At 38.1% G+C, this 18,274-nt stretch overlaps 1 protein-coding gene across 1 annotated transcript in view; it reads right to left on the minus strand.

Moving 5' to 3' along the window:
- Positions 1–1,857: 1,857 nt before the first annotated feature.
- Positions 1,858–18,274, minus strand: part of CD58 (CD58 molecule) — a 39,129-nt gene continuing 22,712 nt past the window's right edge. The window contains exons 3-5 of the mRNA XM_008582428.1: positions 12,758–13,021; positions 2,570–2,650; positions 1,858–1,874 (exon numbers count right to left, since the gene is read on the minus strand). Of these exons, the coding sequence (XP_008580650.1) occupies positions 1,858–1,874; positions 2,570–2,650; positions 12,758–13,021 (362 nt within the window). The remainder of the gene's footprint in view (positions 1,875–2,569; positions 2,651–12,757; positions 13,022–18,274) is intronic.

An 18,274-nucleotide genomic window follows, 5' to 3' on the forward strand; every position in this document is an offset into this window, starting at 1 on the left:
TAAAAATGAAGAAATGTTCACCTCATTAAAAGAATTGAAAAGAGAAGCTGAAATCTGGAATTACCAATTGCCTATCAGAGAACTGAATTTGGAAAAGTCTAAACCAGAGACCTGTCAAGCTGGGATTTCTTACTATCCCAAACGCTTAAATCAAATTGTCTACAGAGGTGGTCCAAAGAGTTGTTCAGAAACTGGTCAAAACATGATAGAAAAACCAAAACAAAAACTGTTGAGAAAACCGTTAATATAACAGCACCTTGTGCATAAGGCTAAAAATGAAGGGAAGGCTAGAACTGTTGGGACTAGTGCTGCCCAAGAGAAACATAATGTGAGTCACGTAAGTAATTTTTTTTAATAATTAATTTTTTTTGTGTGTGTGTGGCTGGCTAGTATGGGGATCTGAACCCTTGATCTTGGTGTTACAACACCATGCTCTAACCAACTAAGCTAACTGGCCAGTCCAGTAGCTTAAAATTTTAGTAATCACATTACAAAGTGAAAAGAGGTAAAATTAATTTTAATAATATATTTTATTTAACCCAATGTAGCAAAAATATTATCATTTCAACATGTAATCAGAATAAAAATTATTAAGGAGATATTTTATGTTTTTCTTTTCATACTAAGTCTTAGAAATCTAGTGTGCACTTGAGACTCACAGATAGCACTTCATCACATGGACTCCCGTTTCAAGTGGCCCCGGCCACATGTAGTCTGCGGCTACCGCTGTGGATGTTAGGATGCTGCTCCCACACGTGCATGCAAAAGGCATCAGCCCTCACCCAGAACTATGCGAGTGGTCCAGAAGCCTCATCAATAGGGCAGAGTAGAGCTTATAAAGTTGCCTGTCAACTACAACTAGCCAGCTATAGTCGTCTATGGTCAACTCTCTCCCCTTCTGAAGGCTCACCATTTCCCAGTTAATGGCTTTAAGGTTGAGATGCTTGCTGAAGTAATTAGTTTTTTAGAATAATTTTTTTTTCAGGCTATCCAGGGCCAGCAGTACTGACCACTGGAATAATTTTCTCTACATTGAATACACTCTTTTTTTTTTAAAGTTAAATCAACCCATTATTTTGAAGATCTGTGGGCACTCAATGCTACCTCCCTTCCATTCAGGTATCCTGGTGACAGACCCACAACACTGAGGGGAAAATGATTTTGGTTTCTGGGGACCAACTTATTAAGGAGATGATTAACTATATAATACCACTATTTGGGGATTAAACATACCTTTTAAAAAAAAAGATTTGAACTCCCAAACATTTTATTCACTGAGTAATACTTGAAAACTGATTCAGCTGGTTTTCGATTTTTTTGTTGTTGTTTGGTGCTGGCTAGGACATGGATCCAAACCTTTGATGCTGGTGAACACCACGCTCTAAACAAGTGAGCTAACTGGCCAGACCTTCAGCTGATTTTTATAACATTGTTTAGAGGACAGTCAACTAACTTAAAATCTGTTACTTAGGGATCTTCATGTTATTTGCAACCTATAACATGGAAACAGTATCCTTAGGAAATTATATTCTAGCACCAGTAACCCCAAATAGTCTGTGTCAGCACTGACCAAGAGAACTTTCTGCAATGATGGAATTGTTCTGTACCTGGGCTATCCAATACAGTAGCCACTAGCCAGATGCAGCTACTAAGCACTTGAAATGTGGCTAGCAAACTAAGGAATGAATTTTAAATTTAATTTTAGTTCATTAAATTTTATATTTAAATCACATGTGGCTAGTGGCTACTGTGTTGAACAGTGCAGGTCTAGGGAAACTGAAATCTAATTTGCAAACTTGATTCAAGACACAAGTGTGAAATGACAAGGATCCTAGATACCATCACCTTGTAGAAAGTTTACTCTTCAGCGTTCCCTGTGGGAGTAACAGATTAGCCTAGCAAATTTCCTTTTGGTGAAGGCTGATCTGGAAATTATTCAGGCATCAAGATCATCTACCCTTTACATTTATAGCCTGGACAACGTCTTTTGGGACTTGAGAGGCTTTCCTCGACACTAGGAAAGAACAGGCTGGGAACAGGTCACCAGTTATCCAAGGTGTATTGCTGGCCCAAGATCTCTGTGGGACTGAGAAAAGCTCAGAAAGTGATACTAACATAATTACACCCACTTCAAGTCACCCAACTCAACAAAAATTCCTTTCCTACCTAGGCTATAAGACATGGAAATTATGAAATTATGAAGATGGCAACCAAGAGAGAGGAGTCCTTAGCAAAATTCTGCTTGGAGACCAGAAGTATAACATACACCGAAGCAAACCACAGACACAAGGAGGCTGTGCCACAGGTCCCAGAGGACGAGGCTATGTGCCCAGGCCTGTAAAGCTGTCTGCGGCCCAAGGATTCATTCCACCTAATGATAATTCAGAATCTTTGGAGGAACCTAGGACACTCAGCAAACCCAGACAACAAGTAAAACAAAACTGTTTTTATCTTTTCAAATTTTCAAATGTCTAAAATTTCAAACTTTGTTTTCATCTTCAAACTACTTTCTGGCCTTTGAAAAACCAATGCACGTTTAAAAACTATTCTTTTTAAAAAGCATACATACCCGGTATCCACACCACCACAACACATACCACAATTGCTGCTACAAATACTGCTATAAGCACAAACCTGTGCCTTAAATGACCTGTAAAAAAGGAAAAGAAATCCAATTAGCTGAACTGATCAAAATAAAGATACAGTTGATCCTCCTTATTTGCAGATTCCTACTTCCAATTTGCCTACATAAATCTATTTGTAATCCCCAAATCAATACCCATACTAGTCATTCTCAGACATAAATGGGCACCATGGTGAGAAAGTTGAGTCCGCAACATGCACGTTCCCAGAAGAGGTGGACCAGGGCAAAGTTCTACCTTCTTGCTTCAGCTCTTACACTGTAAACAAATCTAACTGCAGTCTATTTACTGCCATGAGTTGTGCATGTTTATGCTTTTTGTTGATAATTTCACTGTTTAAAATGGCCCCCAAGCATAGTGCTGCAGTGCTGGCTAGTGGTCTTAAGGGCAAGAAGGCATGATGTGCCTTAGAGAGAAAATACGTGTTAGATAAGCTTCATTGAGGCATGAGTTATAGTGCTGTTGGCTGTGTTAATGTTAATTGTTCTATGTTGATAAGACAACAACATATATTAAGGTGTCTTTAAACAGAAACACACATAAAACAAGGTTATGGGCTGATCATTAATGAAAATGTTTGACCAGAGGCTCACAGGAACCTAACCCTGTATTTTCCTAGAAACAATAGTTTAGTACTTGCTAATTCAGGATTCACGAGGTCTATAGAACATAATTAGAATAACAAGAATCTGTGAATAAGAAAAATCAACTGTATTTCTAAATGAACTTATATGCACAAGGTTAATACATATCAGGACCTGTGTTATTTACTAAAAGCAAATATTCCATTGGAAGGTTTGTTTCTAACTGTCCCACACTGCCAGTGGAAGCATAATTTGTCATCATATGATTGGTAGGGCAATTTAGCAGCTGTACATAACAAGCCTTAGAAATACTCATCATGAAGCAGCTAGGCACTGTGCTAACTGATGTGCCTGCCGTGTCACTGAATCATTACAATGTCGAACAAGTGCCTTAACGACCTCTCAGGGCCTCAGTTTCCTTACAGGGTAACTGTGATTAATAAATATACCTATACGACAGAGTAGTTGTGAGCATTAATTGAGTTAATTCACTTAAGAACAGTTATCTATTGTCATTAACCCACTGAGTAAATGCCATTGGTATCTCTATTAATGTCCTTTGACTCTGCAATTCCATTTCTAAGATGTTATCCTTTGAAAACTATCAGTGACATGCCTTTCCTCTGGCCACCCAAAAGGCACAAAGAGACTTTCTGCAGTCTAACTTACAGTGCCAAAAAGCTAAAACAACCTAAGTGTCCTCAACAGAAAACTATAATTTGTTCACGAGGTAAACTTTACCCAGCTATTGAAAATCCTGAAGCAGTATACTTAAGAATATAGAAAAATGTTCACAATGCACTGCTGAAAGAAGGCGGGGTCACTAACAGCAAGTAGGACATGGATATGGGAGGAGAGGGGAGGGGAGAGGAGATAGAGAAAATGAATGAATAAATGAGAATAAGAATACGAACACCTACCCTTTCCTCTTACTAGGAACACAAGTGGAAACAGCAGGCAGTCACCTACTGGTTTGATTTGAGAGAACCCTGGCCAGAAGCTACTAGCTGCCCTCCAACGTCCATTCTCCCCTCTTTAGTAACAGAATTCAGATATGCCATTAGGCACACTGCTACCCAACTAAAAGATTAATTTCTCAGACTTTCTTGCAGCTAGGTTTGACATGTGACTGTTTTTGGCAATGAAATACAAGAAGGGTTGTATGGTATTTCTCAAAAGGCTCCCTAAAAAGGATAGGGCAAGCTACCCTCCCCTTTCTGTATCCTGCTGCCTGAAATGTGATGCACTGGCCAATCTCAAGTAGCCATAGCCTGGAAGGCAGCAGGATTTGGACTGCACCTGGGTTTCTGACAACTTCATAAAGCAGCCATATGACCAGGGATGCTTGGCTCCAATTTCTTTTTTTTTTTTTTAATATGAAAGAAATAATCTACATTTCTAAGTCCTGCTACATTTTTCCCCTTCAATTTTATGCATCTGAATCTAATTCTAATTGATACAGTCCCCTCCAAACACTTCTTCCTTCTGGCATGATACCAGATGCTGTCGTCACTTTGAGACAGCAGATATCTAGAGAGATTACAACAACAATAATACCGGTTCTTAATTCTCTGTTCTTCCTTTTTTTTTTTTTTTTTTTTGGCAGCTATCCAGTACCAGGGATCCAAACCCTTGACTCTGGCACTACAACACACTCTAAAACAAGTGAGCTACCTGGCCAGCCCTTGTTCTTCCTTCCTGACCTGTCCATTACATTGACCACTGATCACTCCCTCTTCACTTGCTCCTGAGGGTTTTCTTCCCGTCTCCCCAGAGACCCTTTTCAGTCTCCTTTGCTGGATCTTCTTCCTCTTAGCCACTGAATGCTGAAGTCCCCAAGACTCAATCCCAGTATACCTCTCTCTGACATCTGCTTTCTCTAAGTGACATCATAGAGCCACATGGATTTAAATGCCTACTATACCCTGATTATGCCCAAATTTCTATCTTCAGCCATGACTATTCACTAAACCTAGACTTGTAAATCTAAATACTTGATGCCTCCATCTGAAATCTAATAGGATTTCAAATGTAACACATCCCAAGCCAATGTTTTTATTTCCTCCACACACGTGCTGTTCCTAAGTCTTTCCAGTCTCAGTAAATGGTAACATGATTCATCTCATTGCTTGGGCCAGAAATCTAGGAATCATTTGAGTATTTCTTAGTAGGCACCCCTTTCCCTAACACAAACCATTAGGAAAACCTCTTGGCTCTATTTTCAAAATGTATCCCGAACTGAACTACTTCTTCCAATCTCTAGTGCCAGCACCCTAATCCAAGACACCATATTCTCTTGTTTATACCAAATGAGGTACATGCACCCCAGGAGATACATAAGATGATCAATTACATGCAAAGACATTAGAACCTCTAATTATATTTATTATTTATAGCCTTCTTTAAATTTTTTCTATTTTTTATATGTTTTATTTAACTTTTTGGCTGCTGGCAGTAATACTATTTCGTATGTTTTAAAATAGTACAAATTATATTCATTTAGTAGTACACTACAGCACAAGTGTCTATTGCTCCACCAAGTTCAATCTCTTTTTTCCTTTGGTAATAGAACCCCTGTGTTTTAACTGGGCAAATGGCCAGATTCCCAGCCTCCCTCAGCTAGTCGTGGCCAGGAACACAGGCTAGCCAAAGGGATGTGATTGGAAGTGATGTGTGCCACACTGGGTTAATCCTGAAAGGGAAGAACCATGCTCTATCTCCTTCTTCTCTCTCCTCATTTGCTATGAGATGTGAACCACTGTCTTTGACTTCAGAGAGCACAATTTTTAAGACATAAACACTTCAGTATAAGTTTCCAAAAAAGTATTATCTGTAAAACATGATCATGCTACTACCATACCTAAAAAATTACTTGGTGTTTAATAACAATCAAATATGTAGTCAGGTTTAATGATGGATTACATTAATTGATTTTTGTATGTTGATGGTGTATGATTCTTTTTACACGTTGTTGGATTTCATTGGCTAAAAATTTGTTGAGGATTTTTGCATCTATGTTCAAGAGAGATATTGGTCTGTTGTTTTCTTCTATTGCATTGTCTTTGACTGGTTTTAGTAGTAGGGTAATGTTGATCTCATAGAATAAGTTAGAAAGCATTCCCTCTGTTTCTCTCTTCTGAAAGATATTATAGAGAATTGGTATAATTTCTTCCTTAAATGTTTGGTCGAATTACTGGTGAACTCATCTGGGCCTGGTGCTGTTTTGGAAAATTATTAATTATTGATCCAATTTCTTTACTAAATATAGGCCCATACTGATCATGTTTCTTCTTGTGTGAGTTTTGGCCAGTTTGTGTCTTTCAGTGAATTGGCCCATATCATTTAAGTTATCAAATTTGTGGGCAATGAGTTGTTCTTAGTATCCCTTGATTATACTTTTAATGTCTACGGGATATGTACTGATGTCTCCTCTCTCATTTCTAATATTAGTAATTCATGTCCTCTCTCTTTTTTTCATAGTTAGCCAGACTAGAGGCTTATTGGTTTTATTGTTTTCTTCAAAGAGCAAGCTTTTGGTTTTGTTAATTTTCTCCACTGATTTCCTGTTTTCCATGTTATGGATTTCTGCTCTAATTCTTATCATTTCCTTTCTTCTGCTTATTTTGGATTTAATGTGCTCTTCTTTTTCTAGTTTCCTAAGATGGAAACTTGGATTATTGATTTTATATCTTTCTCCTTTTCTAATATATGCATTCAGTACTATAAATTTCCCTTTAAGCACTGCTTTTGCTGCATCCCACAAGTTTTGACAAGTTGTATTTTCATTTTCATTTAGTTCAAAATATTTTAATTTCTCTTGTTCTCCTTTGATCCATTTGTTATTTGGAAGTGTATCATTTAATTGCCACATATTTGGGGATTTTTCAGTTATCTTTCTATTATTGATTTCCAGTTTGAGACCACTGTGGTCTGAGACTAAACATTGTATGATTTAATTTTTTTTATTTGATAAGGTGCATTTTATGACAGAATGTGATCTATCTTGGAGAATGTTCCATGTGAGCTTGAGAAAAATATGTATTCTGCTGTTGTTGGATGAAATAGTCTACAGATGTTTATTACATCCAGTTGATTGATAGTGTTGTTGAATTCAACTACATCATTACTGATTTTCTGCCTGCTGGATCTGTCCATTTTTGATAGAGGGATGTTGAAGTCTCCAAGTATGATAGTGAGTTCATCTATTTCTGCTTTCAGTTCTTTCAGTTTTTGCCTCATGTTGTTAGGTACATACACATTAAGGATTGTTACATCTTCTTGGACAATTGACCTATTTATCTCTATATAATGTCCTTCTTTGTCCCTGATAACTTTTCCTGCTTTAAAGTCTGCTCTGTCAGAAATTAATATAGTACTCCTGCTTTCTTTTGATTAGTGTTAACATGGTATATTTTCTTCATCCATTTACTTTTAATCTAATATGTGTTTTTATATTTAAAGTGGGTTTCTTGTAGACAACACGAAAGGATACTTCAAAAAATTGTGGAAAAATAGGATTAAAAGATAATACAAATCTTTCCATGAGCTTTTAAATTCTGCTCATATAGTTGAGTCTTGTTTTTTGATCCATCTCTGTCTTTTGTAAATTTAGATCATTGATGTTCAAAGTGATTACTGATATAGATGGATTAATATTTATCATATTTGTTACTGTTTTCTTTTTGTTACCCTTCTATTATTGTTCCTTTTTCTTATTTTTCTCTTCCACTCCTTTTCTGCCTTTTGTGGTTTTAATATCCTTACATTTTTAATATAAAAAAACATTTTATACAGGGCACATGTATGTTGAACACATATATACTTAAATTTCCCCATTTTGAATAAACTTTAGCATATGATACTGATTAACATGTGATACACCATCTTCCTCACCTTGCTTTGTCATTTAACATTATACCTTGGCAATCACTCCAGTATATATGGAGATGATCCTCATTCCTGTTTACAACTGTATAGACTCCATTATGTGGATTTATTCCACTTTATTCAATCAAACTCCTACTGGCAGACATTGGAGGAGTTTCCTCCAGTCTTCTACTATTACAAACAGTCCTTCAGTGAGGAACCTTATGTATAGTTTTTTTGTATTGTCAGAATATATTCCTAGAAATAATATTCCTGATTCAAAAAGTGAATATGTAATTTTGCTAGATGTTGATAAATCACCCTCCATGGGGATTGCATTACTCCATATTCCTACCTGCACTGTATGAGAAGGCCTGTTTCTCCATAGCCATGCCAACAGAGAATGCTGAGTATGGTATTTTGGTTATCTTCATTTCCATTTCTCATTATGAGCAAGGTTGAAGTTCTTTTCATATTGCATAATGTCCACTTATATTTCCTTTTCTAAGAATTATCTGTTCACATCTCTAGCTCTTTTTTATTTTCCTACAGTGTTGTTAATCTTTTTTTTTTTTCTTCTCAATTTTTAAAAGCAGAGTACACATTCTCTTTCTTTCTTTTATTTTTATTGGCAGCTGGCCAGTACACAGATCACAACCCTTGACCTTGGGGTTATCAGCACCATGCTCTAACCAACTGAGCTGACTTGCCAGCCCCACAGCCCACATTCTCTTCCCAGTGGAAAGTGAATAAAGCCACAAGAGACCAACTTAAATCAGTTCAAAAATTCTCCTAGTACTATTTCTGCCTGCTACATCCCAACTGCTTCAAATTTGTTCAAAAAATCTCCTCAGCATTTTTTATCTCAGTCTATACACTATTACTTCCTATTTTGTACTTCTTTCCTTGTTCTCCTTTCTCCTACTCCCCCACATTTTTGTGTTTTTACGATGAACTTTTCTGATTCCTCTCACTTATTTTACGAGTATGATCAGAGGGTGTTTTTTTTGTTTTTGTTTTTTGTTTTGAGACTTTACCATCAGGCCCTTCAGTAACTTGCTCCCTTGAAGAAACACAATGTCCACCCCAGCTATGGCAGGAAGACCATCTGGTTGACCTCAGAACAATGCTTGTTCTGCATAACTTCAGTTTGGAACTGAATAGTGCCTCTTTTATGTTCTTGGTCTGTGAAAGTGGACAACAGTGGAAAACTGGTACTCTAAAGAATATCTTCTTGCTTACCCCCTCAAAAAATGTGCACTTGCCCTGGGCTCCCCTTAGAGTTCTGTGCCAATGTAGAGGGTCTTTATATCATCCCTTCTTCTGAGCAATTATCTAAAACAGAATGGTAAGTCCTTTGTGTTTCTTTGCCTGGAAACAACCTTTATTTACTGTCAAAGGTCCTCCAATTTTCTTTTCTTTCTTTCACAGCCAAATATTTAACTTGCTTATTTGACTATTCTTCTTCTTGCTCAAAGCCCAGAAATGTGGTTTCTACCTCCATCTACTCACAAGATCTGTCATCAGTGACTTCTTAAGTGCCAAATCCATGGCCTCTTCTGTGTTATTTTCCTTGAACTGCTGGTTATATGTGGTGTACACCAAACATGCTCTCTTGAAACTCTCCTCCTTTGCTTTCTGTATCATTAATAATTAATAACAATTTTACAGTGACTAACAATCATCAACACCCTTTCCCTTCCATTATTTCATTTAATTTCCCTAGACCTTGTAATCTAGGTATTATCGCCCTCACTGTTTGGAAAAGGCAGCTGAAGCTCAGAGAGTTTTCACTGAATGTTCTTGCCCACATTCACATTGCCAGTAAGCAGTAAAATCAGGTTTAGGATCTAGGTCTTCCTGCTCCAAACCCCATGTTTTCCTCCGTCTAGTGTTTTCTCTGCCTTTGACTTCTCCATTTTCTTATCTGTATAAGCCCATCCATATTCAGGTATTGCCATAAACCAGGCTTCCGACCTTGAGGAAGCTGTTTTGCCTCTCTGAATATCTGTAACGTGGGCATAAACCCCCATGCTATTACTTTCACAGTAGATAAGGAAGAGCAAATTATAGAGCAAGATACAAATACAAGATTTAATTGCTCACTGGCTTTCCTTCCAGCTCCCAATGCCTCCTTAATCTGCAACTTGCAGATGTTTATCAATTGAAGTAAATTCCAAATTGTGGATCATAATTATCCATCTGTGAGTCATCTCCTTACCTCTATTTAGCTGATACAGCAGGGAGACACAAAAACTCTGAATATAAAGAGAGCTGGATGTCAAATCCTGGCTTTTCCTCTTAATAAATGTGTGTAGTTGAACAAGTTACTTACCCTCTCTGTGCCTCAGATTCCTCCTTTATAATACTCATATATTTCATATGGGTTGTGTGGATTAAATGGGATGCGTTTATTTAAAGTATTTAGGAAAGTCTGGTGTGGAGAAGACTTTCAGTAAATCATAGTTTCTTTATTTCCCCTGATATAATGAGGTGACAATAACCCTGTCTTTAATTTTAATTGTCCCTAAAACTACTATTTAGCTTATAAGTTTTTAACTAGTTAATGGCTCACCCACTTCTGGGCTATGATGATGGTATACCTGTAGACCTCACAATCAAAATGTCTATAAACCACAGAAAGGCCTCGTTAGACAAAATCTTGCAAGAAACATGAAATTATAGGGTAAAAAATTAAGTTTCATCTGACCAATATCTACATATATTAATATAGTGTGGTTTTCACTAGCTGACTCCTGTGAATAAGTCAAAATTTTTCCTTAATTTGATTCATTTTGAATATACAGAGAGTCAGAATGGTATCATGGAAAAAACTTTGGAATTCAAAGATCTAAATTTTATTTGTATCTTCATTACTTAAGAGACCTTGAGGAAGTCTCCCCACCTGGCTAAATCTGTCTCCTTATTCTTAAAAGGTAAATAACAGCACCTGTCTGGCCAGTCTGACATGGTAGTGGCGAGGAACAAATGAGACAGTTATTTGGAAGGGTTTCCTCGAGGACAGCAGGCTAGTCAATGTGAGTTACTATGTTTCATTGATAATGTATTAGAAAGTTTAGATGAGAAATCAAAATCTGAAAAAGTAAGATCCAGTACTTACCTCTTACACCTTCATGGGTTTGTATCAGTTATGATGCATGTGGTTCCATACAAAAGCATTCAAAAATCATCATGAGAAAAAAAAAGCCTAGACTTTTATTATTGAAAGGAGTCATTAAGATCATCAAGTGCAGCTCCTGGTTTGCAGAAAAGGGAAAGGTTCCCCAACTTTTGGATAGCAGAGACCAAGAGTAGGACCCCAGATATACGTCTTGCATGTTGACACTATTCCAGGATTTAAACAAGCTAAGAACTATCTGCAATCTTTCTCAAACTTTCAAAATCTACAGTGTAAGCTGAACTCTCAGTTTGGGAGAAAATGTAAAAAAGAAAGAGGAATCATCATTATTTAATAACAAAATGGGTTTGTTTTCAAATTAATAACACTTATTTCATATCAGTGAGAGGAATATGATCATGACGATTTTTTACCAGATTATCTACAGCCAAGGTCATCTTACTTAAGTGTTCAATCCTAATGGCAAAAGTAAAGTGAAAACTGTACAAGGGCAAAACCTTTGAAAATTCCTTAAAATATTCCACATAATTCTATAGGGGATCTTATTCAGAAATTATTTTCTTCAAGTATTTTGCCTCTTAGAACACTTAAGGCTTTTCCAAATTTCAGCATGCTTGCTCTTTGCATAAATGGTTATCTTCTTCCTTCTTGTCAGTTATGTGCACCGCACACCAACTAAAAGCCAAAAGCACATCAGTTTTGGGTTTTTTTTTTTGTCATTCCCACTGTAAAACAACGATCTGCTATCACAACAAACTGCATTTATACGTTGTATATTTTGAGTATTATGCAACACCAAAAAGGTGTTTATAATTTATTTATGATTATATTATTCTGAATTATAGTATTTACTATTTTCATCTCTTCTCATATTTTAATAAACCACTTTCAAGTCACTGATCCTTTTGTTTATAATCTGGGGATATAACATAAAAAAAATAATAAAAATTGCAAATGTAAATAATACTTAAACAACATAAAAAAAAACCCATAGCCAAGGCAGATTGTCATGCTATTAACCTAGTGTTAACCTAGAGAAACATATCAAATGCACGTTTTATAGCACATGTGCAACCTTTAAGAATATAATGATTATTAAGAATATTATAAAGCAGCATTGAGAATAAGACCACAGACTCTGAAACTAGATGGCCTCAATTCAAAACCATCCTCTGCCACTTACTATCTGTTGGCCTTGGGCAAGCAACTTAAACTCCCTGTGTCTTGGCTCCTCCCCATAAAATAGGGATAAATACTAGCACCCAACTCAAAGGGCTGTATGAGGATTGATGAAAATTGAATTAACACATGTATTTGACATAGGAAATACTTTAAAAAAAGTTAGCTTTATATCTATAATGGGGTTTCTTTATATCTATAATGGGGTGTAAAATGTAGCTCATTTTACATTTCAAATTTGTGAGCTTTATGTTAGCCAACACATCTGTGGATTGAAAGCCACAAATTACCACTGGTCTTGGACCCTACTTGTATCTCTGCTGTGACACATTTAGTTATTTACTCACCATTGCTTGGGACACAGGTTTCCAAAAGAACAGATGATGTGCTTTTGAATAACGGATTGCTAACAGTACACCGTGTTTCCTGAGAAAGATCATCTTCTATCCCAAAATATATTTCAGTCATTGAGTGATTTTTACATTGTTCTGAAGGGCAATTCCATGAGTACGTAATAAGCTCTGGGTGGTTGTTATGCTCCGGGATGCTGCATTGGACTACAATGTTTTCACCAGTCAATGCACAAGTTAGTGTCACGGATGGAAGAGGCCCTGTAAAAAAAAAAAAAAAGGTAATATTTAGTATATAAAAGACTTATATTTAGAGTCACCATCTGCAAATTTATCAAGAGTTCCCAACTTCCTTATGACCTTGAAAAGATGAGCAGAGTACTTCCTTGAGCATCAAGAGAAGAGAATTCTCTCTTCTGCTGGGTCAAATCTACCTGTCCAAATCCAGAAAAATAAATTCAGGCCCCAAATCCCTTATCCTCAATTCTGAAATCCAAAAGGCTCTGAAAGCCAAAAAGTTTTTCACAGGATGGTAGCAAAGTCATATAGCTGCAAATCCTGATCTGAATTGACAGAGAACTTAGTCTTTATTTTTCTCACTTACTTTGAATATTCATGATCATGTTTCAACACAAAAATATTTCTGTGCTTGACCACAGGGTGCTTCCCATAACTGAGTGGGGTGCTTAATATACAGAGAGAAAATATTTCATATTCATATTACCTTCCTAAAATGTAAAGTAAAATTTAATTCCAAAACATATCTGACTTGAATGGTTTTGTAAAAGGTACTGTGGAGCTATACAGAGCCTTGCTGGGTCCTGCCCGTTGGTTGGGCTGGTGCTAATAGGTAGAGGGCTGGAGCACTTCTCCCAGACCTGCCAGTCCAGAGACCTCACTCCCAACCCTCCATTAGGAAGTGCTTCCTATTGACTAAGGCAGCCTGAATCTACAAGGATGGATTAAGACACACACATCACATTATACCATTTTCCCCCTGTAAAACCTTAGTGATAATTAGTTTTTCCTAGTGGTCATTTATTTGCTAATTCATATGCCTTCTTGCATCTCAACTTTTTTCCAGCAGCTAATCATAAGAGTCTTGAGAACACATGCAAAACTACATGTAATCTGCAACACTGGCCATGGTGGCATTTGGATAATAAAAAGTTTTGATGCATTATAAACATCTACTAAAAAGGGCATTAAAGTAAATGAAGGTTCAACAAGATAATGGAAAACTATGCTGCCATTTAAAATGAAATTTTCTAAGACAAAGGAATGCTTAAGCTCCAAGTAATAATCTAAAAAATAAAAATGTTGAACTAATCTTCTCCTCCTCCTAAATTCTTTCCTGGCAGTTAAATAATCACCCCACCTACCTTGTTCAGAGACCAGAGTCACACACTGACTTCCCTTTCTCCTTGGGTCCTCCTCAGTTTTTAGGTTTCATCTAGCTCACATAACTCCTTACATGCTACCTTAAAGTTTACTTTAACGAAAAGAACTTTTAATCATTTTTAAGCAGTGGAAACCTTTCTCCAAATTAAATTTTAAGCAGCGGACCAATACGTCAAATAGATAAGGAGTTGCTCTGGTTGACTCAAAATTGGAAAGCCTGGAGCCCTGGTCCCTCAGCCTCCTCTGGTTCATATTGCCCACTATACCCCCGTAGCAGCCCCCGGGGGACTTCCAAGGAACCCTACATGTTTGCAGAGCAATAGTTCAGAAATGCCTGTTTTCAGTATTGCAAATACTTATGCCTGCCTCTGCAAATAGGCTGGACATTTCTCAGAGGCAAGAAACTGAGCTTTCTACTTCCTTAGAAATGCTCCTTAGAAACTCTCCTCAAATTTTAATGTGCTAGGGCCGGCCCGATGGCGCACTGCGCTAGTGCGCCGCTTGGGAAGCGCGGAGGCGCTCCCGCCGAGGGTTCGGATCCCACATACAGACCGGTTCCCGCTCACTGGCTGAGCGAGGCGCGGGGGCAACACCGAAGGTTGTGATCCCGTTGCCGGTCCCGGTCCGGTACGGGGGCAACACTGAGGGTTGCGATCCGTTGCCGGACACGAAAAAAGACAAAAAGGAAAAAAAAAAATTTAATGTGCTAAGAATCACTAAGCGTGCTGATTAAAAATACAGATTCTGGGGCTAGCTCAGTTGTTTAGAGCATGGTGTTGATAACACCAAGGTCCAGGGTTCAATCCCTGTTCTGGCCAGCCGCCAAAAAAAAAAAAGATTCCTATGTCCCACCACCCCAGTTTCTAATGTGGGTGGCCCATTTGTCCTGTTACAGAGTCTAGTTTATTGACCTAATTCAGGCAGCTGTCTTTCATCCAATACTGCCTGAACTAAACAGAGGTGCATCATGAGCTCCCTCAGACTGTGAATCTTTGGACGGTAAAGACTAGGTATTATTCACCTCTTAACCACAGCACCTAACATAATACAAGGCACATAGATGGCTCCTCAGTAAATATTGTTGGATAGACGTAGAGATGTATGGATAGAATTATAAATTCAGGGAGACAGTCTTCAAATTATTTTCTCTACCCTATAAACTGTCAATCCTCCAGCCAGCTCACCTCCAGAAAGGAATGGTATGGTGCTTAAGAGCATGGACTCAGAAGCCTGACTGCCTGGGTTCATATCCCAGTTCCATTAATAAGAGTCATTTGGCCATGGATCAAATGATTAAGTTACTTAATCACCATTTGTCTACGTCTCCTCCTCTGTACAATGATGAGACAAATAGTACCTACTCCATCCGATTGTGATGAGGATTAAACAAGTTGATATAGATAACAATTAATACATGGTTAATATGTAGCACCTGCACAGAGTAAGTGCTCACAAACGCTAGCTGTAACAGCGCATGGATGGTGGCCGTGAGTGATCAACTCCAGGAAGCCAAGGCGTCCCAGGAGGGTATGTGATACGTTGAAAAGCGTTACTGACCAGTAGTTGGGAGGTTTGATCTTTAGCCCTGGCTTTTTTTGTGACCTTGGATCACAGTTCTTTAGGAGCTAGGAGATGTTTAAGTAATCATCCAGTCCAGGCCTCTTGTTCTACAAATGGAGGAACCCACTCCTAAATCTGTCTCATTTTCATCTGTAAAAGGGAATACTTGATAAAGGCATTGTAAAGGTCAAGTGGAATATGAAAGTAATTGGAGGGGGAACATTTAGAAGAGCTAGTATTATCTTTTATGTTGTTAGAACTCCCTAAACTATACAGACACTCTTTCTGGCTATCTCATTACACCACTGTTGCCAAATGGCAAACCTAGGAGTGCATATCTAACTCACCTAAAAGTGTGCAGACCTCTCTGTAGCATCTGGGTCAGAGTTTCTACAGCTCAGATCCTTCCCTTCTATAAATCTTTCACATTTTCTCACTGCCCAAGGGACTTACCAAAGCTATATCTACTTTATATCATTACCTTAAGCAGCATTAAACAGGCAAGACGTGCCTATTTCATCCCTAAGCTAATTAGTCAACTTATAATTAATGAATTTAGCTCACTGCTGTGTAAGAAATAAGAATTTCTTACACATAGCTGGTGACATTTTATAGAAATGTTTATATTGCCACTAACTTTAATAAAGGCCACATACCAATCCAGACCATTTAAAGACAGAGCAATTAATTCTACTTACATGAATATCATCATCTTCAATATGATAAAGGTTTGTAAGAGGATGGGAGAGAACTAATAAATATTAATGGTGGAAATTTTAACGGACTTTGATAGAAATGAAAGCCAGATCTTGACTTATACACAGAAGGAAGTAAATGCCCTGAATTTAGGAGGTCTCAGGAAATCCCCCTGTCCAAAATATACTTGCTGAAAGTCTCTTATTAGGTCTGGTGTCTCCAGAAGATTACCAAGTCACTTAAACGAGTGTTAACATAACCTCAAGGAAGTATGATTTATTCATTTCTAAAGAACAAGTATGACCAATCGTTTTATTATTCATATGTAAAACCTAGAGTCATCTTATGTCTTTTTACAACCAAAACCCCAATCCTGTTTACTCCTTTTTGTAAGTCTCTTTTTTTTTTTTGTCTTTTTCCGTGTCCGGCAACAGATCGCAACCCTCAGTGTCACCCCCGCACCGGACCGGGACCAGCAACGGGATCGCAACCCTCGGTGTTGCCCCCGCGCCTCGCTCAGCCAGTGAGCGGGAACCGGTCCGTATGTGGGATCCGAACCCTCGGCGGGAGCGCCGCCGCGCTTCCCAAGCGGCGCACTAGCGCAGTGCGCCACCGGGCCGGCCCTGTAAGTCTCTTTTGATTCTTTCCCTTCCAAACATCTACTACTAACCACTCTGTCTACCTGGATGATCACAGTACCTTCTAACCTGGTACCTCCTCTCTCTAATCCACCATAAATACTCACTATTGGATTAATCTTCCAACAATATACTTTGTCAAATCACTTCCCTGCTCCAGGATCAGGTAACATGGCTCACCACTGTCACAGGCTAAAGTTCACATCTCAAACCAAGACTTTAGGTCTCACCTTCACCACTGTCGGTGTTACCACCTCCTGATCAAAACTCACCTCCCCTGTACTTTACCCAGGTGCAGGCTTTCACTGTGCTTCCTCATCTCTATCCAGCTGGTCTGACCACCAAAATCACATACCTTTGTTGAGTTACAATAGAATCTTAAAAATTATTCTTAAGCATTTCATCAAATATTTTGAACAGTTTTACAACTCTATAAAAGGGCTCTTAATATATATTCTAGTGTTATTTAAATTCTGAATCAATCTTTTGCTTGCTTGCCCTATAAACTGCCAGATCCTCAATTTCCACATTTCCAAGATTTTACTTCTTCAAGGGGACACACTGGTTCTTCTAACAGGATGCATTGACATCTTAACAAGCTTCACTTGTCTAAATGGAGTTCCTGGGGGCCAGATCTCATCAGCCTTGCAGGCCACTATAAAGATTTTAGCTCTGAGAGTAAAAAGTTCTACACAGATGAGAGACATGACCTGACTTCCGTTTTAAAAGGATCACTCTGGCAGAACCAACAAAATTTCTTGGTGGAGGAAATGTGAAGTTCAAGAAAAAGAAAGTGTCAAGGATGACGTCAAAGTTTTAGCCTGAGCAACTGGAGAATGGAGCTGCCTTTAACCAAAAGGAGAAATATTTGAGGAGGAGTAGGTTTTAAGGGTAAGATAATGAGCTTATTTTTGGACATGTGATATTTGAGAGGCTAATTAGATACCCGAGCAGATATAGAATAGGCGGTCAGACATACACCTAAGGAGCTCAGCTGAGGTCTGGGCTGAAATTCTAAATCTGTGCATTATCAGCATCGAGATGATATTTAAAGCACTCACACGGATGAGCTCAGCAACCTGGATATGAATGCAGCCAGACAAGGGAAGAGGCCCAAGACTTAAAGCTGAAGTGTCCCATGTCAAGAAGTTGGGGAGATGAGGAAACCAGCAAAGGAAACTAAGAAGAAACAGTAAGATAGAAACAAGCCTGACAAGGG

The sequence above is a fragment of the Galeopterus variegatus genome, unplaced genomic scaffold (assembly GCF_000696425.1).
Source record: "Galeopterus variegatus unplaced genomic scaffold, G_variegatus-3.0.2 Scaffold2608, whole genome shotgun sequence".
Lineage (NCBI taxonomy): Eukaryota > Metazoa > Chordata > Mammalia > Dermoptera > Cynocephalidae > Galeopterus > Galeopterus variegatus.